At 48.0% G+C, this 27109-nt stretch overlaps 1 protein-coding gene across 1 annotated transcript in view; it reads right to left on the reverse strand.

Moving 5' to 3' along the window:
- The window catches only part of Trappc9 (trafficking protein particle complex subunit 9), a 451464-nt gene that overhangs the window by 152924 nt on the left and 271431 nt on the right, over window positions 1-27109 (reverse strand). The window contains exon 18 of the mRNA XM_069991461.1: window positions 955-1097. Within this exon, the coding sequence (XP_069847562.1) occupies window positions 955-1097 (143 nt within the window). The remainder of the gene's footprint in view (window positions 1-954; window positions 1098-27109) is intronic.

Consider the following 27109-nt stretch of genomic DNA (forward strand, 5'->3'; position numbering starts at 1 on the left):
ATTCTTGCTGAAGCCATTCTCCAACCGCCGGGAAGAAAAACGGTCTTTCCAATAAACCAAACCACACTTATTATTTGGGGCTGCATCACTTTAAATGGCCTTTTGTGTCAACATTAACACAGAGAACAGCACTCCTCTGTTTCACACTGTGGAATGGGGGTGGCGGGGTTTCCCTAAGATGTCCTCCCCCAACCTGCCTCATGTTCAAAGAAGGAAAAGTAATGGTTGCATCAGTGCTGCTTAACTCCATTAAGAAGAAATACTAGGAAGCTGATCCGCCTCTCTGCGCACGTGAAAGGCGTGGTTCTGCCTGACGATGCCGCCAGCTCCGCAGAGGCCAGCGCCCACCTCCCGGAGGCTGCACCATCTGGACGGGACTGTGATCTTCAAGGGTCTCCAGTGCCTGGGGCTCCACCCAGGGCTGCCGGTCCCCACTGCTTCCACTTCACCACAGGTCAAAGTGTGGGGTGAGAACTGCCACCCTTCTGCCTGAGAGAAGACCCCAGCACCCCCTGACATGTCTGGGGTGTAGACAAACCAGTTGGAAGGGAGCTCAAGCCTTTTCTAAGGGCCAGTGTAGAGAGCACAGCTGGACAAGAGGGGCTCCCTGTGCAGAGGAGCCTGTGGCTGCCTGTGACTGGGAGCTCATAGCGTTGCTCCACAGCTGGGCCCCGGGGCAGAACATTGTTGTGCTGACCGGAAGCAGCACACAAGGATGCCGGGCTCCTCCAGGAGTCCCAAGCACATGCAGAGCTCTGCTGAGAAAGGAGCTGCGCCAGAAGAGCTCACATGAAAACCGCCAGCAGCACACAGCCCGCTCCTGTGTGACCGCCGGAGGGGCCACTCCTGTGGAACACCTGTCTAATGAAGAGCCTCAGTCCTGGGTGCCCAGGGTGCAGATCTGAGGGGCGGGTGGGAGACACGGGGAGACCCACAGCGCTGTAACCCAAGTACCTGCTTGCAGGGAGTGTGCTGACTCGTGTGAAAAACACAGATGGCTCAACTTCCACGTGCAGACCCAGGGAGAGGTTCCTGTAATACCCTTCGACGTGGCCTGGTCCTCCGGAATACTTGAAATTCAGTACAGCTTCCAGAGTCTAAAACAACAGAGGAAAGGACAAGTCAGCACTCACTAGTTGATCTGAACTCCTAGTCAGGAGGTAGGCTCACTTAGCCAGAGTTTAAAGACCAGCCCAGCAGCAGAGGTGTTAGCACTGTACAGCTACTACCCTGCCCAGCCCCAGCCCTTTGGTGCCCTCATTCCTGTGACAGCCCATCTCTACACAATCCTCAGCCTACATATGCATGCAAAGAGTTCCAGAATGTTCTCTGTGGCTAGATATAGCACTTTAGGTAGAAACACACACTGTAGTGAGCATCCCTTCAATACACAGGGTAGACACAAGGTCCTTCGGGGAGGTGGCATGTGGGAGGCCAGCTCCCAGGTAATGGTCGGTAAAAGCTAGGCCAGAGACCCACATTCACTGCACTTTCTGGACCTGCGTAAGGGGTGAGGTTAAGGGCAAAGAGGGCCATGCAGGAGGGCAGGTGTGACACCCGCAGCCGGCAGCAGTATAGGCTAAGCGGAGTCACCACCCAGTTGGGCAAAGATGTGTGGGGCTGAGAAAGGCGGATGGGGGTTCAACATGTGCTGACCTCACTCGCAGGATGTAGACGGGCCTGGAAGCTCCCCACCCCCAGGCTCTGCTCACGGATGCTCCCTGGGTGCTCACACCCATGACGTGGCAGGAGGATCATCAAGGCCTCCCTGAGGGGTTCAGGCATGGAAGAGGTGATCAGCACTGCCATGGGAAAGCCCCACCTTGCCTGAACCTCCCCCATGAAGCAAAGCTTTAGAGCAGGCCAAGGCCACCTGCAAGGGCCTCATAAGCAAAACTGCGCCCCGGTGGGGAGGGAAGGCGAGGATGCTGAGCCAGGACCCTGCACAAACGTCCCAGAGGCTCAGGCCCCCACCTGAGACCGGGAGGGGAAAGCAGAGCAGAGCGCCTCGCCTGCCTCTGACACGGGCCTCAAAGCCCCTCGGAGGCCTGTAAAGATCCACCACGGCGCTGCCCGCAGGGAAGGGAAAGTGAGGGGGGAGGACCAACGCTGTTATGGGAAAAGCTGCATTTGCAGCACACGCACACACGTGTGCACGCACATGTGCACACAAGCCAACTCTGAAGGAGTCTGGAGCTTGTGGAGCTCCCAGAGTAACCATAGCAACAAGACATTCCACCCCAGCTAGTTTCTGATTACAAAAAAAATCAGCTCTTCCAACAGCACAATCCCAAACCAACTGTGCCAACGGTGACCCATGGCCAAACCTGGCCATCGGCTATCTGCGTATGGCCTGGGAGGTAAATACAGAGCTGACTTTTTTTTGAAGGTCATAAATCAAAACAAAATAAAACAAGGATAGGCAACAAAGACCTCTACAGCTGGCAAAGTCTGGAATATTACCATATGGCCCCTTGCAATAAAAACTTCAGAGAAGACACTTAGAGGAAAACATAGGGGTAAAAGCTCCGTGGCCTGGACCTGGCAATGGTCCCACAGACCACTGATATCAAGAGCACAAACAAGCCAGGAACCAAAGGGCTGGTGCCACGTACATCCAATGCGGTGCGGCCACGTACATCCAATGCGGTGCGGCCACGTACATCCAATGCGGTGCGCGCCAGGAAGCAGGAGCAGGCTGCCCCTGCGGCATGTCCACTTAGGTGTGAGAAGGCCCCCAGCGCATCCAGGCGGTCACTGACAAACCCGAGTGGAAGCGCGCTCTGGAGGTGGCAGTAAGGGCGGAAGTCAGGGCACAGTGGGCGAGCAGCAGGTCTGGCACTGGCAGTGCCCACTTTGCTAAGGCATAGAAGTGAGTGTTCACCCTCACCTCCCCACTGCTATGGGAAGCTGGAGGAGCCCTGGCCTTCTGTTCTGTTCCCCAAGCTCTCAGAGTCACTGCAGTGAACTCCCCAGCAGGACACAGTCTGCCTGGGGTGACTGCTTTTATTGACCTATTTCTCTCCAAAGGAGGCAGCAAAAAAGCAAAGGAACAGCCTGCAGGTATATGGTGTCCCAGAGAGGCCACACCAAGGAGGAGTGTGATTCTCCTGAGGCAGAGCAGCTGCACAGTGGAAGCACCACAGGTATGGTTGTCAGCGAGACGCAGCATGCCGCTACGGTTGTGTGAGACTGTGGGTACAACAGCTTATCAGACCCAGTATGCCACTACAATTCGGTGAGATTGTGGGTACAGCATCTCAGCAGACCTGGTGTGTAACTATGGTGCTGTGACATTGTGAGTGCAGCCTCTCAGCAGACCCTGCGCGTCAGGACGGTGCCGTGACAGTGTGAGTGCAGCCTCTCAGCCATCTCAGCCTCTGCTGCTCTACTGTCAAATGGGGACGACAACGTGAACAATGGCACTGACATGCGTGAGCACTTCTCCTGGTGGAGACTCTGAGAGGACCCTGGGAGAACTAGGGGGCCCTATCTCCCTACGCAGTCTCACCCAGCTGGCGCCCTCAGGAAATGTGGCTCAGAACAAGAAGCAACGAGGTTTAGTCCCACGGCTTGATTTTTACATTCTTTGTGTGCAAAAATATACCTGACAAAAGTTACCATTTTAATCTTTATATGCACACACCTCCAGAGCATGGACTGATATGGCAGCAGTAGCAGTCTGCAGAAACATCTCCCCAGGTTAAACCCCTAAACCCACAAACACTCCCTTCCCACTACAGAGGTCGTTTTCTCTTCTAGGCCTTATGAATGAGACTACTCTGAGAGCCTCAGGAGAGCGAAAGCAGATGCTTTGTCCTTTAGCAATTGGCTTATTTCACTTACCTAAATGCTTTTGGACGTTGTTCCTGTTACAGCATATATATCAGGACCCTCCATTTTGTGGGGCGGGGGAGGGGAGCGGAATCAGCGCATGCCAGTCCTGGGGCTTGAACTCAAGGCCTAGGTGTTATCTCCGTGCTGTTTTGCTCAAGGCTAGTGCTCTACCTCTTGAGCCACATTCCATTTGGGCTTTTTCTGGGGTTAACTGGAGATAAGAGTGCTACAGACTTTCCTGATCAGGCTGTTCTTGAACTGAGATCTTCACATCTCAGCTGCCTGAGTAGCTAGGATTACAGGCGTGAGCCACTGGCACCTGGCTTCCTTTGCCTTTTCAAGGTTGAACAAGCTCCCACTGTATGCGCGGGCCACCTCTATTACCCACCGGCTGTCACTTGTGTGAAAAATGCCGTGAGCAAGGGTCTGCAAACATCAAGGCCTTGCTTCCAGTTTCTGGTGTACAAAAAGTAGAATTTCTGGAACACAGAGCTACCCTGCATTTAATTATCTTGAAAGATCTTTATATGCTTTTTCACAGAAATGGCAGCATTTTACATTCCTCCTCACCAGCAGTGATATCTCGCCAATACTTGTTCTCCATTTTTGTGATAATAGCCACCCTAATGGGCGTGAAACGGTATCTAGAGGAGGCTTTGATTTACATTTCCCTAATGACTAGAGATGTGGAACATCTTGCCATGTGTTTGCTAGCCATTTGTGTATCCTGTTTGGAAAAAATGTCTGTGCCATTGTTCCAGTTGTGTCCTGCCACTCACGCCGTCTTTATGCCTGTGTGTTTAGGCATATTCTCCAAACCTGTACTTTGAGAAACACCTTCCTGATCTTCCTGATCCTTTCCACTCATATAAACTCAACTGCTTGATAGCCACAATAAAGCCGTGCCTTCTCCTCACCCCCAAAGTGCACAGTGACACAGATCATATTTTAAAAGAATCATACTTTGGGCTCCCCAGAACCCAAATCATTTTCTATTCTCCTTGGCCCAAAGCATAGCCCCTCCACCTCCAGAGGGCTGCCGGCTTCTAAGAACACGTCTTAGAGCCTTGAAATCACCCTTGCCCTTGGCAGTGGGGAAGCCAAGCCCTGACAGCACAATCCGATTCACCTCTCAGTGAAGGTTCTGAGTCCCGCTGACTCTGGCTTGTGCTATCTGCTCCCTCATTTGACCTTTGGAACACCTCTGGTGTCTTCTAAGTGCCAGGTCCTGGCTTTGGTACAGGATGAAGGGTACGTACGGATGACCTCCCAGTAAATGACAAGGGCATCAATCCAGTAGGACCAATCTAGTAAGTGAGCCAGTAGCCAACCCATCATCTAGTACTCAAGACCACAGGTATGATGGTCAAGGAAATGGCCTTAAAAAGCTGGATCTGTGAAGCAACAATAAATAGCAAACTGGCTCACGTGGGTTTTAAGGTAAGCCTTATGTCAGTCAGATAGTGATATAGGAGAAATCGCCTGGAGACAGGGAAGTCACTGTCAAGGGTCATATAACAAAGAAGAAACCGTCTGTTTCTGTTTTCTTGGAACTGGCTGTATCTTTATTCTGTAGAGAATCAAGAAAAAAGACAGAATTAAGGGGGGAAATGTCTAATTTATCAAGCACAGAAAAGGTCTGGTGAAATTGGGTATTATTACCTTTCCACCAATGATTAAACGTGGAAAAAAGAAACAAAATCTATCCACAATCTGGCAAAATTAGAATATTCTAATAAAACCATTCCACAGGCTAATAAGGTAAAAGACAATGGAGCTTTGAGCTTTCCTCCAGTCACAGACCTGGGAAGCAATTCACTCCTCTACTGCCCAACTTTACCTCTGGGAGAGAGAATCCTTTGGTCCTTAGCTTGAAAGACAGAGACTATGAAATGCCATAAGGAGCAAGGAGCAAAAAACAAACTATGTATTCTCTAGGCATCCTACAAACGAAATAAAAAGGTCTCTCAATGGTTACCTTTTGTCAAGTATCCATAGAGACAATGCTACACGGAGTATCTGCCCTGTGCTGTTTGTATACAAAGAAACTCTGGGTGGGTAGACGAGGAAGAGGCATGTGGGCGCTAGATACACAGCTGCCTGGTGTAGAGCCCTCCCTCACCTGGTGTGCAGCCCTCCCTCACCTGATGTGTGGCCCACCTCACCTGGTGTGCAGCCCACTCCCCTATGTGCACACAGACTGCTCAAAGAACATGCATTCACCCTTCTCACCATTTATTTGCTGGCTTTGGATGGACGGTCACTGCCCCGACCCCTCTAAGCCATCCATACTATGCTGTGCCAGGCCACAGCTAAGTGTGCTCAGATATGAGAGGACTGAGGAAAAGGGGCGGTGTGGCTGGTGGGCAGCAGGAGGAAGAACAAGTTAATACTGAAGGGAGGGTCAGACCATTCTTAAATTGAAATAGAAACAAAAACAAAACATTAAGAATATCTGAAACCTACTTTTAGAAAACATCAATAAAGATGGCAATCCCCTCGGTTTGATCAAGGACAAAAGAAGAAACAAATGGATTATATCGGGAATAAACAGGAATCCATACAGATCCTACAGACTCACAAAGACAGAAAGGAAACATGTGAGCTAAGAACTTAGGTTCAGTGGGCAAACATTCCCAATTGGAACAAAGGAGAAGTAGAATAACAGCCCAGATGCCCCTCAAAGGACAAACGGATCAAGAAAATGTGGCATATACACACAATGGAATTTTATTCATCCATTACAAAGAACGATACTGCATCATTTGTAAAGAAATAAAAGGACCTGGAAAAACTTATTAATTATTAATTATCAAAGTAAATGAGGCCCTGAGAGACAAAGCTTGCAGGTTCTCTATCGTAGGTGAGAGCTGGAATTGGTTTATAAGTACACAAGTAAATACATTGGGTGGTGTGCACGTGTATACAAATGTATTAATTCAAACAAGGTAGACTTAGGGGAGAGAAAACTCAAACAGTTTAATTCCTTAGGAAGGCAAAATCATAGTTCAACAAACTAAACACCAGGAAATAGATTCTTGAAAGGGATGGGGTGGGACCAAGGAGAGGGAGATAGACCAGTGAAAAGAAGTGGGGAGAATGCAATAAAAAACTCAGTGTATATCCTACAAAATTAAGAAGAGGGAGGGGTTGGGAGGGGTAAGTGAGATTGCTGAAAGGTGTGACACTGATCAGGATGCGCTGTCTTCTTAAAATGCCCTGCTGAACAGCAACTCCCTTGTACAAATACTTAAAGATAAAAAAAAAATATGTTTTAAAAGAAAACCCAAAAAGATCTTCATGTCAATGGAAGCCTCTGGATTCATGATGAAATCTGTAATGAAAAAGTCCTCCTTAAAGAAACCCATGGTCAGATGGCTTCAGCTGAATTCAAACATTTGTGTTTGTACACAAACATCTTCAGAAAACAAAAGAACAAAGAAAACTTCCCTATCCTTTTCATCAGACCAGTAATATCTAAAGAACAAAATTATACAAAGAGCTTATAAGAAAACTACCCTTGCCAGGTACCAGTGGCTCAGAAGGATGAGATCTGAAGATCATGGTCCGAAGCCAGCTCAAGCAAGAAAAGTTTGTGAGACTCTTAGCTCTAAAAAAACTGGAGCTATGGCTCAAGTAGCAGAGTGCTAGCCTTGAGCACAAAAACTCAGAGTCAGCATTAGACCCTATGTTCAAGTCCCAGGACTGGCACACACACAAGTGTGCATGCACATACACACACAACCTACTCTTGTGGGCTTTGTAAATATCCTCAGCAAAGTATTAGTGAATCAAATGCAGTAGTATATAAAATATATCATATATATCAAGATCTATTCACCTATCTCACCACTGACTAGCTGACTCATCTCAGTAATGCAAGGTTGGTTTAATCTTCAAGCATCAACGCCATGTGCTATACCAGCATATTGTTAACAAAAAGAAAAAGGAGTTGTGTGATCAATAGCTTCAGAAAAGCAGTTGACAATGTCTAGAACTCACTTATGATTTTTATAACACTCTCAACAAATTAGACATAGAGAACCACATCGTCAATCTATTAAATGCATTCATGAAAAACTTATAGCTAAAACCACACTTTAAAAAAGGTAGAAAGAGAATGTTTCTACTTAACGACCCAGAATAAAGACAATTATATGGCCATGGCCATTCTATCCACACTGTGCTTGAAATCCTAGCAAGTTCAATGTCAAGAAACTAGAGGCATATGGTGGAAAAGGAAAAAGGAAAACTCTTCATAGACAACATTATCATGTAGAAACAGTCCTAAAAAATCTACTACAACTCTCAGAAACTGCTAGTGGCAATATGAAATAGTATAGATGCTTTGAAATACAGACAAACAAGTATTCACAAACCAAAAGTTACACCTAACATACTACTATTCAGCATGCAACTTCTATGGAGGAAAAGAAAAAATACATAAATATCTAAATGTCCATAGAAGCTTTATTCATAATAATCCCAAAGTGGAGATACCCTCAATGTCTAACAAGAGACAGGTAACCAAATAAAAGAAGCCATATAACCACAAAACAGAATACTTCTCTGCACCAAAACTGTTGACCTATGAGTGTGGACAAATCTTGAGGTGTTCAGGCCAGCAAGAGAAGCTGTGCACCCTGAGCAAGATACTGCGGGCTTACATGGGCTTCAGACACTACGGTCAATCCTCAGTGAGAAGAGGGGGTGTGAGTTGCATTGGGCTGGAGGCAGGGAGACGCTGAGGGTGACTCCGTCTTATAGGTTAGTGGTGGTGGTGGTAGCATGGGTACTGCCAAAGTCATTGCCAAGTTCATCAGATTATGATTCATGTGCCTGTATTTTACAAAATGCCAATTACACTCGGTAAATTTGATTTTGGAAATTGATCCTGAAATGGGCACACAGCCATCTATACAATTTAAAACAAAAGAGCTGAGTCAGAATGTGGGCTGTTTAGCTGTGGGACCAATATGGAGCCTGGAGGAGCTTCAGCTAGAGAGACTAGCAGTCCCAGGCTTCAAAGCAGAAATTCAGAAGCCAAGTTGTGACTGACTGTAATTAAAATTTCACATAACCTTGGAAAAGCCATGTCACTCCTCTAGTTCAATATCCTTGCTCAGAATCTGAGTGTTCTGACAGATATTGCCTGAGATTTTGATCTGCTCTTATACGAACTGTTATTGTTCATTTTGTATTGCTAATCTAATGTTCCACAGTTTCTAATAAAACTGAGCCTATTGCCAGGGAAAAACAATCACCCTCATACATAGCCCAGCCAATTTAAAAGTATAAGTAGATCTCTAATTTTTAAAGGCCCCAATTGAACCTGTCAGAGCAGATTTCTCTCTGTTCTCGGTCTGTGATGCGACATAAAATCAATAATAGCAGTGATGCAGTCCACTTAGTAAACCAAACACCCAAGACCAGAAGCCAGGGCTCGTCCTGAAGGGGTCCAGCTCAGAAGATTCTTTAAGGTCACAGAAGCATTCAAATAAAAAAAAAAAAAAGCTGGACCATTACATTCCAGTTAATTATCACTTTTGGCCAGAGTCTCCTCAGTGTGAGTTATGCCTCAAACATGCCAAGCAGCTCCAAATTAAATGGCAGAGCCACACTGAGGAGAGAGCCTTTTTGAACAACGGCAGCCATCGAGCTCAGGAACTCAGAGACCCTGGTGGCTGAGAAGCAGGTGGATAAAGGTCTAGGAACTAATCAAAGACTCCACAGTTTGGTTCAGGTTAGAAAGGGAAGCCACAAGTCAGAGACCAGAGAGCTAAGCTGGGCCCTGGCCATCGGCTTGAGGAATGGCAGACTTACAAGGTAACCGATGAGCTCAAGCCCCAGAGCCTCAAGCAGAGGCTGTTAGAAGCCTTTGCAGAAATCCCTCATGCTCCAACTCATGCTACTTGGGCACTCTAATTTTTCTCTACCTTATTAGCACATGTCACATTTTAAGTGATACGCTTTTCCAACAAATGTATTCGCATCCTACACTGGCCCCAACCATTCTCCCATCTCATGGGGGATTCTCTTGATGTATCCAAATGTAAATGTATTTTAATAGACCCTGCAAAACGTCCTTGCAGAAGTTGAATCATTTCACATGCTAAAAGTGTTATTTGAAAGAGCAGTGCTGGCAGAATTGCAATACCTGAATTGAAACTATACTACAAAGCTATAGTAACAAAAATGGTACTAGCGCTAAAACAATCACATAGATCAAGGGAATAGAAGGTCCAGAAATAAACCTGAGCAGGTACTGCCATCCAATCCCTGCCAAAGACACCAAGCATGCACTGGCAAACAGCCTCCAGATATCCACATGGAGAAGACTGAAACCAGACCCTTATCTCTCATCTTGAACAAAAATCAACACAGAGTGGATCAAAGACCTTAATATAGGATCTGAACATTTTAAACTATTATGGGAAAACATTTCAAGATATAAGCAGAGGCAATGAAATCCTTACTAAGATTCCAAATGTTCAGAAATAAGAGCACGATTGACAAATGGCAGGGCACCAAATTTTAAAGTTCTTACACTAAGAGAAAGAGACAGCATGAGACAGCCCACAGGAGGGGAGGGAGTCTTTGCCTGCTACTCGTCTGCTAGGGAATTAATACCCAGAATATAGAGAGAACTCAAAAAATTAAACGCCAAGAAAAGCAAATAATCCAATCAACAAATGGGTAATTAAACCGAGTACTTTTCAAATTGCACATGGCAAATAAATATAGCAAGAAAAATGTTCAACATTTTTAGTCATCAGGGAAATGCAAATCAAAATGAGACTGAGATTTCATCATACCCCAGTCAGAATGGCCATTATCAAGAAAACAAACAACAACACATGGTGGTGAGGGCGTTGGGAGGGGTGAGGAAGGAACTTTGATTCACGGCTGGTGGAAATGTAAAATAATACAGCCGCGATGGAAACCTGTGTGGAGGCTCTTCAAAACCAAAGCCCAAAACAAACATACAAATCTCCCATAGGATCAGCAGGGCTACTTCTGGATAGTGGTCTGAATGAATCAAAGTCAGCTCACCATAAACACGCTTGCATATTCATGTTTATTGTGACTCTATTCACAGTACCAAATTATAGAATCTGCCCAAAAGGATGATATACATACACCATAGAGTTTTACTCATCCAAAAAAGAGAATGAAATAATGTCATTTGCTAGAAAATAGATGGTACTGGAGATCACTGTGTTTGGTGTAATAAGCCAGTCCTACAAAATCAGGCATCATCTTACTTCCCGGCTTGTAGAAGCTAGGAGAAAACAGAAAACAACACAAGGAGAAAAGAAAGAAAAAAAGAAAGAAGAAGACAGAATTATACACACAAACAACAACATAATAATACCCTTTTCTTTGTACCATTAATATATTCTAGTATTTGAGAGCACTTCATTTCTCAGAACAGTGAAAGCAAGGACTGGAGATATAGCCCAAAGCAGAGTGCTCCCTAGCATGCACAGGCTCTGGGTTTGTTCCTTAACATTGAAAAAAAATCCACACAATTTTTAAAGCAAGGCTATGTTGCTTTTGGGCTTTTTAACAATCGGATATATTTTAAAACAATAATCAGTGCAGCTTTATTTTACATTAATTCATTATTGTGAAAGCTGACATCTTTTTTACGCTAGGCCGTGTACCTTTGTGAGTTAGATACTCATACCCTTCATATTTCTTTCTGACCCATCAGTGTCAGCACGAGATTTCTGGGAAGTTTTACATATTAAAGAGATTACCCTTGTGCAAAATCATGTCTGCAGATAAAGACAATATTACTACTTCATTTCTAATAGCTAGGCCTTTTGAAAAAATATGTTTTTCTTTTCTTGGCATATTGCTCTGACAAGGGATAGTAAATGGTTGGAGGAGGATAAGGATTCCAAATATTCACCCACACTGATAGAATGGGCTTTTGACCAAGGGTGAAGGCAACTCAATGATCAAATTCCTCTTTCCAACAAACAATCATAGAACTGAATTAACAAATGCAGCACCCCCCCCTACACCCCGCCCTATGTTGTGCATGCATCGTGTGGGACACCGGCTCTTCTACACTGACACCACGAGGCATCTGTGGCACCTCTGGATAGGATCAGAGACCACCGAAGACACAAAGCCACTACACATTAAAGGGAAAAAATAATTTCATGAAAAACTGAAACAAAACAATTTATATAGGTGATCTAGATGTTGACTTAGACAACCAAATCTGTCCATCGGTGCAGTCTGTCAAATGTGTTGACATGTGGCTGTTTATAATGCTATCTTTTTATGTCTGGAGGACCCACAGTATGCTGCCTTTCCCTCGTTTTTCTTTCTTTTGCTCTTTCATACTGGAGTTTGAAGCCAAGGATAGGCACTTGCTAGGCAAGTGCTCTACTACTTAAGCCATAACCCAGTCCTTCTTGTTTTAGGGGTCTCACATTTATAGCTGGCTTAAAGCAACATCAATCCATTTATACTTCTTGCATCTTGAGATGATAGACATGTGCCGCTACACAGTTTTTCACTGGTTGAGATGAGACCTTAGGTACTTTTTTGCCTGGGCTGGCCTCAAACTTACTCCTTCCAATCTGTGCCTCGCACATAACAAGGCATGGAGCCAGCGCACCCAGCTCCCGTTTCAGTCTAAACATTGAAATTTGTGAGTCACTCTATCTTTTCTTCATATGTCTGCTGGGAGGAGGGGGTATCAACTTTATTATTGTTTTGACACATTCACCTTTTAGCTTTGTTATTTTTCTTAAGTGTCTGTAGCTAGCACAGGATATCTGCTATGTGGGCTCTGGTGTTTTGAAGACTTACATGTTAATTTTGTACAGTGTCTGCCACATGGAAAGATTGCTCTCTTCTTTGCAGGCTCGGAACCTGGCTTTACATAGCGAGTATCCACAAGGCAAAGCCCCAGGGATGAGGGCAGTGCACACTGGACACACCTTCAGTAGGCCTGAGGCCACACAGGGCCGGGCTGACCACCATGGCACAGAGCAAACTCCTTGCCACACTGGAGTACTAGGCTCAGATTCTCCAACAGCATGGAAGTTACTGAGGGAGGGGTACACCCATGCTCTGTACGCCAAGAGCCTCTGAGGCCAGGGCTCCACATGCACCTGCTCAATGCCACGCGGTGACAGCATCATTACCAGGATCTCAAAGAAACAAGAAAAGCTTGCATTATTTGGCTCCTTCTAGGTTCCAGGCACTGTGCTAGCTGCTGTAGGAACTTTGTCTAGCCACAAAGTGACCTAAGCAGTACTGTCTAAAAAGCTTGGCAATTGCTAGCTGGGTGTGGTGGCAGCCACACACCTCTCCCCTCATCCAGAAGCACCAGTGCAGCCCTCCCCTGCCTCCTCCCTAGCTCCCTGCCTGCAGCTCAGGGGCCCTCACTGCAACCTTTGCCATCACATGAGGAGGAGGAGGAGGAGAATGGACTAAGTGAGACCTGAGATTCACCCCCATGCCTTGTACAGAGTGGTCACACCAGTGTCGACTGTGCGTGCGGCCTGGTTCTCATCTCCCCTCGGGGCTCCAGAGCAGGGCCAGAGGGACGCCGGGAATAGGACCTGACCCTGCTACAGGCTTAAGCCAGAGTTGGGCTTCAAGTGAGGAGGGTGAATGGGACAAGGTTGCCTCTTTAGCAGAAGAGATGACAGTAGCATTGTGGAGAACAGGCTATGGCCCATCATCTCAGAGTCACCAAGGGCCCGCCCGGAAACCAGCTTCAGCGAACGATCAATTGCTGCAGGGCATGTATGGATGGATGTGCTGCCCCGCCCACATACACATACGCGCACACACACGCACACACACACACACACACACACACACACACACACGCACGCACACTACGAACTGAAACAAGCAGCCGATGCAGAGGGAGGCAACATTTCCTCAGCCAGAAACACCCAGTGCAGGTGTGACAGCAGAGGTCAGTGTTAGAAGCCAAGATGTGCCCGTCTGTATCTGCTCACTCTGCCCCAGGTCTGTAGGCCTAGAGAGATGGAACCAGAGCAGTATCCTACCACCCAGCAGGTGCAGAAGGACGCATAGGGGACGGGTGTCTAGAGTTTATAGCCACATCTTTGAATCCCAGCTCCACGTGGAGTGATGGGAAGGTTAAGTCTGCGATAACACATCTCTCTGATCTTGTTAGTCCCCTCCCTATCCTTGCTAGGACCGGTGCACCTTCATTAAGTCCCCAGTCACATTTTGGCCTCAATGTACAGGCACAATCAAGTCTACTTTGCCTGCGTGCTGTCGCTCTGATGGGGAAGGGTTGCATGGTCTGTTCACCTGTCCTTGAAACAGGGAGCTGATTTACTCAAATGGTTGACACATGATTATGGCTTCACCCAGGAGATGCACAAGAATCAGGAAGACCTAAATCACAGAGGACACTTTCTTGTTAATGAGGCCTGAGGAAGTAGGAAAGTCTTTATTTGAGGAAGCTGTAAGTATGCCAGACAAATAGAGGAAAGGTCTGTACTAAGTGCTTCTCTTGATTATGTGACTATTAAAACCATAATAAAAATATGTAACTATTACCTACTTTTTATAAGAAAGCTGAGACCGAATGTTTTCATGTGCCCAATAGCTAATATGCTAGCTACATTGAAATCTGAACCTGCGCTCTCGTCATTAAGCCATGAATGCACTTAACTTCCTTCCTATCTGACATTAAGGCACTGCTATGAGTATCCTGGGCAAACAGGAGGCTTGGAGTTGAGGCGCTCTGCTCTGCTCTGCTCTGCTCTCCAGCGGTGCCCATGCCTTCCCCTGTGTGCCAGCTGCCTCCCTAGAAGCATGGTGGAGATCAGAGGGTGTGATCAAGCTGTATGAGGCAACAGTTCCTATCAGCTGCTTTCAGTTCTAGAAAACTAGCCATGCTGGCCATCGGTGACTACACTGACTTCTTCATTGACAGCTCCATGGCCTACATGTTCCAATGTGACTGCATCTACAGCAAGAACCCAGAAAAACCACATGGTTGCTGCTAGTACTGAACACCTTATAGAACCTACAGCTACCTTGAGAACCTGGGGACTCACCTGAGAAGTAGAGCCAAAGGAGCCACCATGTCTTCCTCTTCCTCTACTGACAGCCCCAGGTACATGAGGATAATGAGCCACAGAAACATGAACCCTTGTTCTAAATGGCTAGCATTACCGTAGGCTTGCCATGAGTGGAGCGACTCGTGACTGCAGTGCACATCAACCATGTTTCCAGAAGATGGGGGTAGCCCTTCTGACTGTCCTGTTCAGAACATGATTCCTACGTCCACTGAAACTACCAAGGTCAGTGGTGAGGTTATTTCTGAGATTAATGAGTTTACACTGGCAAGGCCTGTGTCCTAGGTCCCGTACAGGCATATGACTTACCATCTAGAAGAAGCCAGTCATGATACCATCCCGAGATGGTCAAGCGTGCACGACAGGCCTCTTTGGAAGGCATCCTGGGATTCAAGGAGGCCCATGTTTCCTGAAACTATGGTAGAGTCCATTCAAAGGTAGGATGCTGGGGCTGGCCTAACCTTCAACTACCAACAGGCTAATTTCCAGGTATGAATTTGGTGACAAGTGCATAGCAGGTCTCATTGTCAATACAGCCTCCAAGTCTCAACAACAGCAAGGGAAAAGAAACCCTCAGTGAGTGAGATCTCTGACGCAGCTCTACTCCAACACACCCTGAACCGCCTATCCCTGCCCTGCTCCACTGACGAAGGGAGGTCAGAAGAGCTGCATACAACCAAGACCATCTGTGCACTACCTCACAAAGGGAAAGCATATACACATACAGTGAGACGTCCAAATACCCCTGCAAAGCAATGTGCTGCCAACAGTCCAGGTGTTCAAACAGCACAGAGCTGCCAGCACGGCATGGTATGCCAGGGTGAACCGAGAGAGCTCTGAAGTCCTCCGTCCCAGCATCAAAGATCAAGTTGCCTTAATACGGAAAGTTAGAAATAATTCAGTAAGTAACCTTGCTTTGAATTGGAGGAACCAAGATCCAGAAAGGAATCATGTGATCTCCCTGGAACCACTGCCACAGCCAGGGTGCACATCTGGCCATTTGGCACACCCAATCTCTGTGGAGGGAGAGAAAGAGCCCTCAAGTGACGCCCGCCTAGAAGGCTATCAGCGCTCAGCTTGCTGTTCCAGTTCCTGTCAGAGAAACATAGCAAAGGCTAATGAAGAAAAGCATCTCAGAACAAGCTGCACAGGAGAGAAAGAGGTGTGGCTATCATTAAACAGGAAAAGATGACCAACAAATCCATGTTTGGGAACAAATGAGGAAATCTGAATATGAAATCAATATTAAATACTACTGTCATTCCAGTGTCAAAGTTCGTGGCTATGATAATGGTTATTTAGCATAATATCATTGCTCTTAGGAGGTTTATAAAGAAGTACTTAAGTAGAAGTAAAAATGAAGGCTGCAACTTACTTCTAAAAAGGGTTCAGAGAAACAGAGACACAGAGAGACAGGACAGAAGGAAGGGAATAGGCATCGACTCTCATTAAATTATTCTTTCAACTGTGTGTTTGAAATATTTCAGAAGATAACACTGGGGAAGTCATTAACCAAGCAAGCATGCTAGGACTTCGACTTTACAAATAACCAACACTGCGCTGTGTACCGAGTACAGGAGCTACCTTGCTGAGCTCACATCTTCCAAGGACGGTTTCACCTGAGGAAGCATCTCCTCTCCCAGAGCCTCCTTCCCCTTATCTTCCCAATGGAATCCATGTAACAGGAGCTCTTCAGTTATTTTCCAGCTCAACTGGCACAGTGGGCATGAGCTGGGTGCATCCAACCTGTTTCTGCTATGGACAGCGGCTATCCCAGCCCCTCAGAGGACCGGGGAATGGCTGCGGTTTAGTAAGTGTGATAGCAAGCCCTCCGCCGGGCTTCCATCTGCAATGAACAAGGCTGATCCAGCAGCTGGGGTGACAGTTGCATCCTCTCCCCTCTGTGAGCTGCTCTTCTAGTCCTTCAAGGTTATCTTACGTAGGCTGACAGGAAATGAGGGTAAGGGAAGGAAATGCCTGATCATGAACATCCAGGAGGCATTTAACTGTTTTGTTTTCTCTTTCTGCAGTTTAAGACTCAATCCTTAAAATTACATAAATAAAGAGCTTGTTACCCTCATTTCATAGGTGAGGAAAACAGGGTGTAAGGAAGATTACATGAACCCAGTTCTCCGCTCTCCACCTGGATGTGAAGAACTTCTATCCAGGTTGTTATCTGACGGTCCTGCAGCCCGTGCCGCTCCAGCGATGCTCTCATCGCACGTGGATGGATGGGGAAGTTGTGTGGAGGAGCTCACAGCAGAGTCGCCAGCCAAGCATGTTTAATTGGGGAGCCGGACCCCAGGACAGTGCTTCTGATTTACATGTTGGGTGGGGCCTGAGAGTCTGCATTGCTCCCAGGTCGCCGAAGCTGTGGGTCTAGGAACCACACCTCAAGACCCACCGCCCTGAAGGTGATGCAGACAAGGACCACGTCCCTAATGGGTAGGACAGGGAACAGATAGGTCTTGCGGACTCTACCTCTTCCTTCTCCGCTCCAGCAGCCCTTCCGGGATGACCAGAGCCCTGGGCCAGCTGCCCTGGCTATGGTCCGGTCCACTGCTCTGCTCAGGACTGCATGGGTAATTCATCCCTTGCATTGGGGGTGAAGCTGAGATAGCTGCTCCCAGCCTGGCCAGCTCTCACCGCAACTCAGTAGAGGTAAATAGACCATGCTACTCTAGTGTGTAGCTCTGTCATTCTAAACTCAGATCACACAAGAAGGGTGCTCACTAGGCACCCTCAACCCCAACTGAAGGGGTTAGTCATCAAATCAAGGCCTGATCCCAAATGCCGTCCTTTTGTCTCTTTGTGACCATCTGTGGAGCAACTAACTACCTTGTACCAGACACTTGGGTCAAACTAACAGAATCCCCCACCCCCAAAACCCCACAAATAACAAGGGGCTAGGATACAGCATGATGCTTTGGGACCCGCTCCCTATGATTGACTCCAACTTCGGCCTACCCATATGCCTATATACGCCTATAGCTTTTCATTCTAGCTCAATAAAGAAACTGTAGTTTGAGTCTGTAACTTGCCCGGCTATCTCTACGGCTTGCTAGTGGTGAAAGGAGGGCCTGCAGGGACCCCACTCCGAAGCCCTACCAACTGATAGATAAGGCCCAAAGTCAAGACGGGCATCACAACCTGGCCAGCTTATTCCCGAGAGTTCCTCCAGACCCGAGCGTGCCCCCTGGCACTGAGCTCAGAGCTTGGCACGCTGCCTAATAAAGAGGATCGATACATGCTTACAGTGAAAGAAACACCTTCTGAATTGATATTCAAGGCTTTCAGAGGATTACAGCTTCTGGCTTCTGGAAGAATAAGTCCCTATTATAAATGGAAACCTCATAGTCCTGCAGATGCTATTTTTTTTTAATGCACAGCTGTGAAAATGGAAATTATCCCTTGTGTGCTAAATATGCGTTTCTAATTACACTCACCTAAGACGTTCACTCGAAAGACTAAGAATAGCTAAATAATATAACTTACAAAGGAGCAATATTCTGTGTCAGCTGAAAACATTAAGCCAGAGGTAAGCTAGGATTAGCAGTCAATAAGTCATCCCAAGGAATCGGTGGCATTAAAATAGGAAGAAGTTGAGGGCACAGTGCCTCATACCTCCAAAACAGAGGTCAATGGCCACTGAAGCGTCTGACTTCCTGCTTCATGTGAGTCCTTGCCTGTGGTCTCCCTACCTCCACCAGATAGAGAAAAAAAAGGAAGAGAAAATGGAGTCCAACACCACGGTCACACACCAGCCCTGCCCTTTCCCTTCCTTTTGTATGTGATGAGATGCTAAAGTTTTTTTGCCCTGCAGATACAGCTATTGAATAAGAAAAGGACCTTGGTCTCTGGGTCAGCTCCTGGTGCTGCCACCTGGAAATTAGCTGGCATCCTAAGAAAGAGGATGGCAGCAGTGTGGTTTTCTGGGAACTTGCAACGAAGAAGTGCAAGGAGAAGGCTCCCAGCTCAACCCCAACACCACAGTCTGAGATCAATTGTGTTCCTCAATTCATCTTGTGCCAAATGGTTTCTCGGAGTCAATACTACTCTATTTAACTATGAAAAATGAAAGGCGGTTATTGCCAAGCCCACCACTTGAACTTACTATTGTAGTGCTATTGGCTTTCCATAAATCAGCTGTCTGTCTCCAAAGAATGGTGGGATTTTAACTAGAAGAAAAGGGAACCTGGGGATTCTTTTTAAGTACAATTTGAGCTGAATCCATACTTGGCAAGGAGCTCCTGTAGCATTGCTAAGCAGTCTTCCTCTTGAGGAACAGCAAGGTTGGAACGCATGTTCCTGCCCGAGGGCCCTGGGCCCCACCGTGGACAGTCCCTGAGTCCTGCCCCTCTAGCAGTACCTGTCACCGTCTCTTTCCCATCAGAACTGCTCCTGAGAGGCAGACAGTCTCATCCGCCTCCTCTCTGGCAGGCTAGGTAGGCCTACTCCCCCACATGGAAGAGCAAGACCAGGTCGTGTGACCAGATCCCAGGGTTCATGCTGGAGGCGGCTGAGAAGAGCCGGCGGGCCGGGGCTCCTCAGGACCACTGGGACACTCTGTCCTCTTCCCGCCTTCTGTCCCTAAGGGCTTCTGCCATACAGGATGGATGGCAGGAGGTCCCAGCAGGAGTCCATGCTGACCCCAGCCTTGAACGACCTCTCTGATGTTTCTCCCCCAGAAGCCAGCTCCCAGAGTGGTGTGGCGTGACTGGCACACCCACCACAGGCCACCTCCCCACGTCACGCTTTCCAAATCCTCCTCAATGCTCCCTCCTGCTTCTAACTCATAATCACTGTTTAATTTTTCCATGTGATAAGGGTTCAGTTGAAACTTCATCCTGAGGTATAAACAAAGATCTGAGTTCCGATCTTAGCTCCATAAGGAACAAAGCTGGATATGTTAGTTCAGCCTGCAGCCCCAGGTTTTCCATCTGCAAAGTGTGAGAGACAGTCTGTGGGCTTGCTCTGCAGAAGAGAAATACGCACAGGAAAGTCTAGCAGGGATCCTGACACACCAAAATACTCTGTTCTGCCTCAGGGCTGTGGGACAAGCCGGGTGCTTTGATGAGAAGGGAGTGTGGGGGGTGTGCGAGGGTGTGCAAGGACACCTGTGGCCTCCCACAGGCGCTCCACTCTGCAGGGCGCCAGGTTTGGTAAAGTTCCCCCATGTCTGGGACACACAGCCGTGCGGTGCCTGGTCTCCTCCCCTGCACGCACGCACGCACACGCCTGCACAGGCACCTTCTGGAAGCATGCACACAGACACTCAACAAACACACCTCCTGCACAAGGGGGAGAGCTCCGACTGCAGCGCGCTAAGAAGAGCCCAGGCAGAACGAAAGTGCTGTGGGATGGGCACGCTAGTCCTCTGAAGAGGCCCACCTGGCTGGCAGGGTATGCTGACCCTCAAGTGTTTTGTTACAGAGACAGAAAGCTGACAGACACACCATGCCCACTGGGCATCAACAGCTGTGTCCCCTGAGTTAGCCCATCTCCTTGTCTGGAAGATACATCCATTGGGAGGCTAGAGCTTGCCACACCCTGAGTACCCAGTAGACCACCACACAGAGACAGTGACGAGGACACACCTCCACAGAAGAGGAGACTGAAACTGAAGTGACTCCCAGAGGCCATCACACTCGCTGGAGTCAAGGTCAAATATGTCGGGAGGTCAACTGTGGGCCTCATATGAGTAGGTAGGCGGGGAGAAACCCCTGCTCAAGTCTTGAGCATCAACTCTTAGGGATGTAACTTCTTCCCAAAGCCTCAAGTAGAACTCAGATGGATCTGCACACAGAACAGGCTACTGTCCGCTCCATGACCGGGACTGCCCAACCCCCACGCCGAATCAGGTGGCCAAGCGCCCCCTCGTGTGTGCCCCCCCCCCCGCATCATCGCCTTGGTCACTGTGTGGACCGCCCTACAGTGAGAGGCTCCAGCATTCCCCACCTGGCATGTGACAAATGCTCAGGAAACATCAGTGGAGGGGAAGAACAGGAAAGGGGGATGGGGCCGAGCAGAGTAACAGCTGAAGCGACTGGAGCAATGACTTCAAAGCTGACAGGGTGGTGTCGTGACAAGTCCTTGGTGGCTATTTTAGAATCGTCAGACATGGGGAAGCACAGCCCCACACATGGCGCCTCTGGCCACTTTGTGCAAGGAATCAATAAGAAGGAAGAGTGTCCATTTCCGCTTCCAGATGTGGACAAGAGCAGTGACTGCATATCCCCAATCCCATCCACAACTACAGAAAGGGAGGATGGAGGAACCCTGAAAACCTGGAGCACGAGGGCCAGGCATTGTGGCGTATCCCTGTAATCCTAGCTGCGCAGGAGGCAGAGACTAGGAAGAGCTCGGATTAAGGACTGCTCAGGCAAAAAGTCAGTGAGACCCCATCGAGTCAATAAGCTCGCAAGGTAATGCTCGCTCATCTCCCAGCTACCCAGGAGATATAGGTAGGAAGGTCACAGTCTACAGTTGGTTCACACAAGACCCTATTTGAAAAATAATAAAACCAAAAGGGGCTGGAGGAATGGCTCAAGTGGTGGAGCATCTGCCTAGCAAGTGCAAAGCCCTTAGCACAGAAAAAAACAAACAGAAACTTCAGTCACAGCACAAATGGCTTTTCCATAATCATCAAGATGGATGCAACAGCTAGAATCTACTGGTGCCTCTGGACTCCTGCAAATCCTGCACGCACCTTCTCATGGTCACATTTCAGACAAGTGTGTCTAAACACCTGTGCCCACGTGCAGTTGGAAGCCTTCAGGGCTACAAGCACGTGTGTGTCCCCAAAGCATCTTACTGGTCTGTCTTGCTCTCCTGACACAGATGAGGACTTGGGGAGGCTATCGATGACATCGTCCCTCCCCACACACAACACCTCCTGCTTCAACCCGGGACGGACATGCTGCTGGCAGCTCCCACCCACTCTACCTCATCAGTGAAATATGGTTCATTTTTCTGCTTCTTTTATTTGCATTCAAGAACATGAAACAAATAGCAAGCAAAACAAGGTTTTAAGAAAAGGGACATTCTGTCCTCCAGAAATTTGTACTTAATGGCCTATAAAGGACATTTGTAATTATTTAAAGACGCTTAATTAGGATGACTGCTTCCCCACATAAGACAGAAATACCTGCGATGCTTCTGGGTGAGCCCATGCAGAGAAGACCTGATGAGAACTGCACACATTTAAACTCATTATTAGTGATTCTGAATTTTTAATTCCACACAAGTGACAATGTGTTTCCAATCCAACTGTGTCCGCCACATTTCTTTCTGCTGTGATAGTCAAGGTAATAGAGGAAGAAAAATGAGGAGGAAGAGCAGGAAGAGGATCATGCGCTCTCCCGCTTGCAGTTTCTGTCCAGCATCAGTGGTTAGACCACAACTCATGTAGGTGGACAGGTCAGAGCTAGAGAAGAGACCAACAACAGAGGGGACGACAGGGAAGGAAGCAAGGCCACGCAAGGAGGCCCTACTGTTAATTCAAAATCACCATAGCACATACAGAATATGGCGAGGCTACCCATCACACAGTGCTCTCCAGAAAGCAAACTTACACCCCATATACACTGAGCCCTTCCTTTCTCTTAACTAGAAGGAAATAGAGGGTGGAAAAGCATTCTCATCAAAAGTAAAGCAAGTTTAGTAGTTAAGTCTGGAATAATTAAAGTCACAAGATAAATGACAGCAGATTCTAAGCCATAGAATAAACAAATATGCATAACCTCTGTTGACATTAGCAAGCAAAAGGAGAATATGAGACACCTCCTTTCTACAGAATTCTAGCAAATGATCGCAGAAGGAACTATGGAAAGGGAAAAGTCACCATTCAGTGAGCACTGGAGCAGACATTACTCAGGGAAGGAGGATAAGAAACAGGACAGTGATACAGACCAACAGTACCCCTGTACTAAATGCAAGAGGAAATCTAGTAACTCTCTGGTGGACCAAGATGGCAGATGCTACTATGATCATGTGACCAGGGAAAACACATGCCAAAGCACAACTCGAAGAGGGGCACTCATCACTCCCGCTCCCAGTGCCACAAGACATCATCAGGCAGGACCACTCAGTCACATGGAGTGTCAACCAGAAAGCTTGGCCTGTTTCCCATGGCGATGCCCCTGAAGAAAGCAGCTGGTGACATCCTGACAACTAAATGCATGGGGTCCCTAGACAAGTCCTGGCCACAAAGTAGACATCCATTTTTCTAAATACACAGCTAGAAAAGGTTTTAACTGGGAGACAGCAAGGGAAAGGGTGATACTGTCCAAAAAGAAATGTGCAACCCCTTTGTATGTCACCTTTATAGTAACAAATTTTTTACAATATAGCAGATGAACTATAATAGCAGATGAACGCTACTGAGCCACAGTAACTTTCACTGTACCGTGTGCACTGTGTTGCGTACTTAAAATTTTGTCAAGAAGCTAGTTCTCATGTCCACTGTCCATGCCATGATGAAGAAAAGAAAATTACATGTAGAGTAATTAAACTGGTGCCCAGCAGGGTAGCCTGGAGCTGGCAAGCCAGTCTCCTCTCCAGGAGATATCAGCTGGACACTTTGCTTCCCTGAGCACATCACATACAGAAGTGTTGGCAAAACCAAGGCTAGGCACGACTCTGGATCTGGGGGAGATTGCCCCTGTGGATTTTGGAAGATCCCTAGGTCAGACCTTCAATGAGTTGAGATCAGAATCAGTGGACTTGCCCCAAATAAGCATAGGGATCCTATCTTCCCTGTACATACCAGAGTTGCTGTCAGGGGCTCCTCAAAGATCCCGGATACTCCATTCTACTGTTACTGCTTCTCCAACATGACCCCCAGTTCCCTGCCCTCCCCAGCCCTGCAGCCTGGCTGCAGTTGCTGCCTCTGCTGACCTCTCCCTCTGCCCTCAGAATCTTGTCCTTCCTGGAGGCTCAGCTTTCAGCACCCCTGTATGTCTCCTGGAACCCCCGCTTGGGTTTGGCCTGTCACCCTGGTCACAGCCTTCGCAGCCCTGGGTGCCAGTTCTGCCCTCCTTCCTGTCTATTTGCTGCCTGCCCTCACATCGGAAGACAAGCTCAAGTCACTGTCTCAACCCCAGCGTACCACAGTGCCCGGCACTCAGTGGTGCTCAACGCACAGACCATGGTGCCTGGCCCCAGTGCCCACTCACCCCTCTGGGTCATGTTCTATCCTCTCCCTACCTCACCTCCTAAACCCTAGGGGCACTGGTGGCCCTGCCCAGCCGTTCTATTGAAATGGCTCTCCTCTCCCCACAAACAGCAGGACTGTTGCCCCCCTCCTACAGGGCACCTCTCCTTCTCTGTGAAGCCCCATGGCTCACCTTTCACTCGTCTGCTGTGGCTTTCACGGCTCTGTACACCAAGACACCACACCTTTCATGAGTGGCATAGTCAAATAATTAATTTTCCCAATTCACCTGACAGACTTGGTAGGAAAAACAAATTCCTACACCATTACACACAAACCCACACGACCCCTTCTGAAAATCAGGAAGGAAGCTATTGTGCTTGCACCCTGAGAGCCAACTTTCATCTACTCTTTCTTGTTTTACAGTGACAGTAATTGACATATACCCAGAATTCTGTGTACCATGAGTTGGAGACTGCAACTCTAAAGATAAAAGGAAGAAAGCACCACAACCTCTCCCTCCCTTCCCCCTCCAAAACAAACAAAACACCCCAGGAGGGGCAGGAGGCATTTGAGTCCATGGGAGAAAGATTGGTAGAAGGGCAGCTGCAGGTAACGGCCCCTGGGCCTGTCCTGTGTGGCGGATATGCAGGCTTGGTGCTCCTGGAAGGCTGGAACCACGAATCTCCTTGTGCTGTGCCCAATCTCACAGGCCCAAGAGATACGGGAGAAACTGACATGCACACCATTGGGCTTGAATGCTGGAGGTCTGAGGGAGTGCAAAGGCTGGGCAAAGAGCAGAATGGTTCCGATTCTTTCCCTGGGAGTTTGGCAAGCACTTGTCTGGTGTTAGAACTCCCAGCCCTGGGAACTTGGTAAGGGTCCAGATGAAGAGGCAGTGGGGCAGAGTTACAGTCTCTGAAACAACCTTGGCAAACAAGCTCTTCCCCACTACCGGAAGGACCAATCCTAACATATTTAGACAATACGGCTCATTTTAATTTTTTAATTTTCATTTTATTTTGAATTAACATACATCACCAAAGAGGGTTCCATACATGTATAGTGTACTGTGAACACATTCACTCCTCTATTATATACTCATTTCTCCTCCTCTCTTTCCTCTTACAAACAGTTTGGTGGGCTTCATTATGTTGTCTTCATTTACCACACACACACACACACACACACACACACACACACACACACACACACACACACACACACACACACACACACACACACACACACACACACACACACACACACACACACACACGTGTATACACACATTTTCTTTATTCATTCATGTACTGTTGGGCACATCTGCTCAGTCTAAGTTTAGCTATTGTGAACAGAGTTGCAATAAACAAGGGTATGCAGGTATCTCTCTTGTACATTGATTTACACTCCTACCAGGGGCAGAGGGAAGAGCTGGAGATCCCAGTAGCAGAGAGGCATTGTTTCTTGTGTCAAAAAAGAAGCAGCTTTCAACAGATCATCAATGCAACTTGCATCGACCTTCCTGGCTGCCTGCTGACTTACCTGGCTTTTTGAGTGTTCACCTCCTGTCTCCTCTTTTGACAGAGCCTTGGAAAACTAGGCTGCCTCGGGACCTGGCAGCAGCCTGGACAGGCTCTCCTGGGAAGCCAGAACCAGGGGAACTGCCATTGCATGGCAGAGGGGGCTTCCTGGGATTCACGCCGCTAACCCGGACTCCCGGCCTCTGAAGTAGTGGCAGATGATGGTCACTGAAACTTAACATCCTGCTCCAAGCCCCTGCCGGCAACTAACTGCTCTCTACAAAGCCCCTCCTAGAGGCTGTCCCTGGCCCAGTCGGACCACAGTGAAGCTGTGTGTGGAACGTGTCTGCCTCAGTCAGGACTCCCGGCCTTTTCCCCAATCTACACAACGCTCGGCTCTCAGCGGAGGCAAGTGGCTGATGGAAGTTGGGCCCTGCTGGATGAAGTCGGCCCCAGGCAGCAGGAGGGAACGGTAGAGCCACAGTGGGAGTGGAGACACCACAGGAGCGGCTGCCATAGGAGCGCTGCCACAGGAGACGGGGACAGATGTGAAGACAGACGAGTTAGAGGTGTGTTGGTCAGGCAGTGGGTTGAGCTCCATGGAACAGTGACGGAGCCCAGTTCAGTGCAATTCCCAAACGGCCCTTGCGTGAGGAACCCGGGAAACGCAGTGCACTGGACTGGCTAGGCTGACGCGCGCTGGACACTCCCGGCTCCAGAAAGCAGGCGGCACGAGAGGGCTCCAAAAAGAAATTGCTTGCAGAATGTTTTATTAGATTTGCCATAAATTGCAGTTTGTAAATAGGTTAAGGAAAACAAGCCAGCGAGTAAATACGTGCAGAACCCAATTCAAGAAAAATGCTAAGAGTTTGCCGAAAACCGACTAGGTGCCTAAATAAGCCAGTTCCTCAGGAAGCCCTTTGTGTGGGGGGAGCTTTTGTTTTTAAGTCTATAAAGGGGAGAAAGATCAAAGCTACCTGGTACCCACACAAAGGACGGTAACTGGCCGTCCGTCCTCAGGGTGCACAGCAGAACACTCCACAGGGAGCGCTGTATAGGCTCTGAACACGTGTACTTTCTCTCCTCGCCAGTACAGGGTCCTGAGTGTGTACGCGGCATTTGCACTGCACTGGGTACACAGGGAGGATGTGTGTAGGTTCTCCCCCGCAGTGTGCCAGGTCACCCGAGGGACTGCCATCTGGTGGGGGGAGGGGAGGTAGGAGCCAAAAGCCTGGCCACCCAGAGGGGACAGCACGTAATCTACGGCAGGGCAGCACAGGTGTGGCTGGTGCTTGGTGACTTGCTTGTGGAGCAGACAGTCCAGTCCAGTCTCCTGTGGAGCTGAGACAGGTAAGCCATCAGACAAGGAAATGCACCAGCACAGCAAGTTGGGTCATCCAATGACGGAGCTCCAGGAACATGTTTGGGGAACATATCTAGCACAGGTGAGAGGAATCTCAAATAGGGCAAGAGCTCTCACGAATCATGGAGTGCCGGGT

This window comes from Dipodomys merriami, unplaced genomic scaffold (genome assembly GCF_024711535.1).
Source record: "Dipodomys merriami isolate MVZ:Mamm:240054 unplaced genomic scaffold, mDipMer1.0.p SCAF_4, whole genome shotgun sequence".
NCBI lineage: Eukaryota > Metazoa > Chordata > Mammalia > Rodentia > Heteromyidae > Dipodomys > Dipodomys merriami.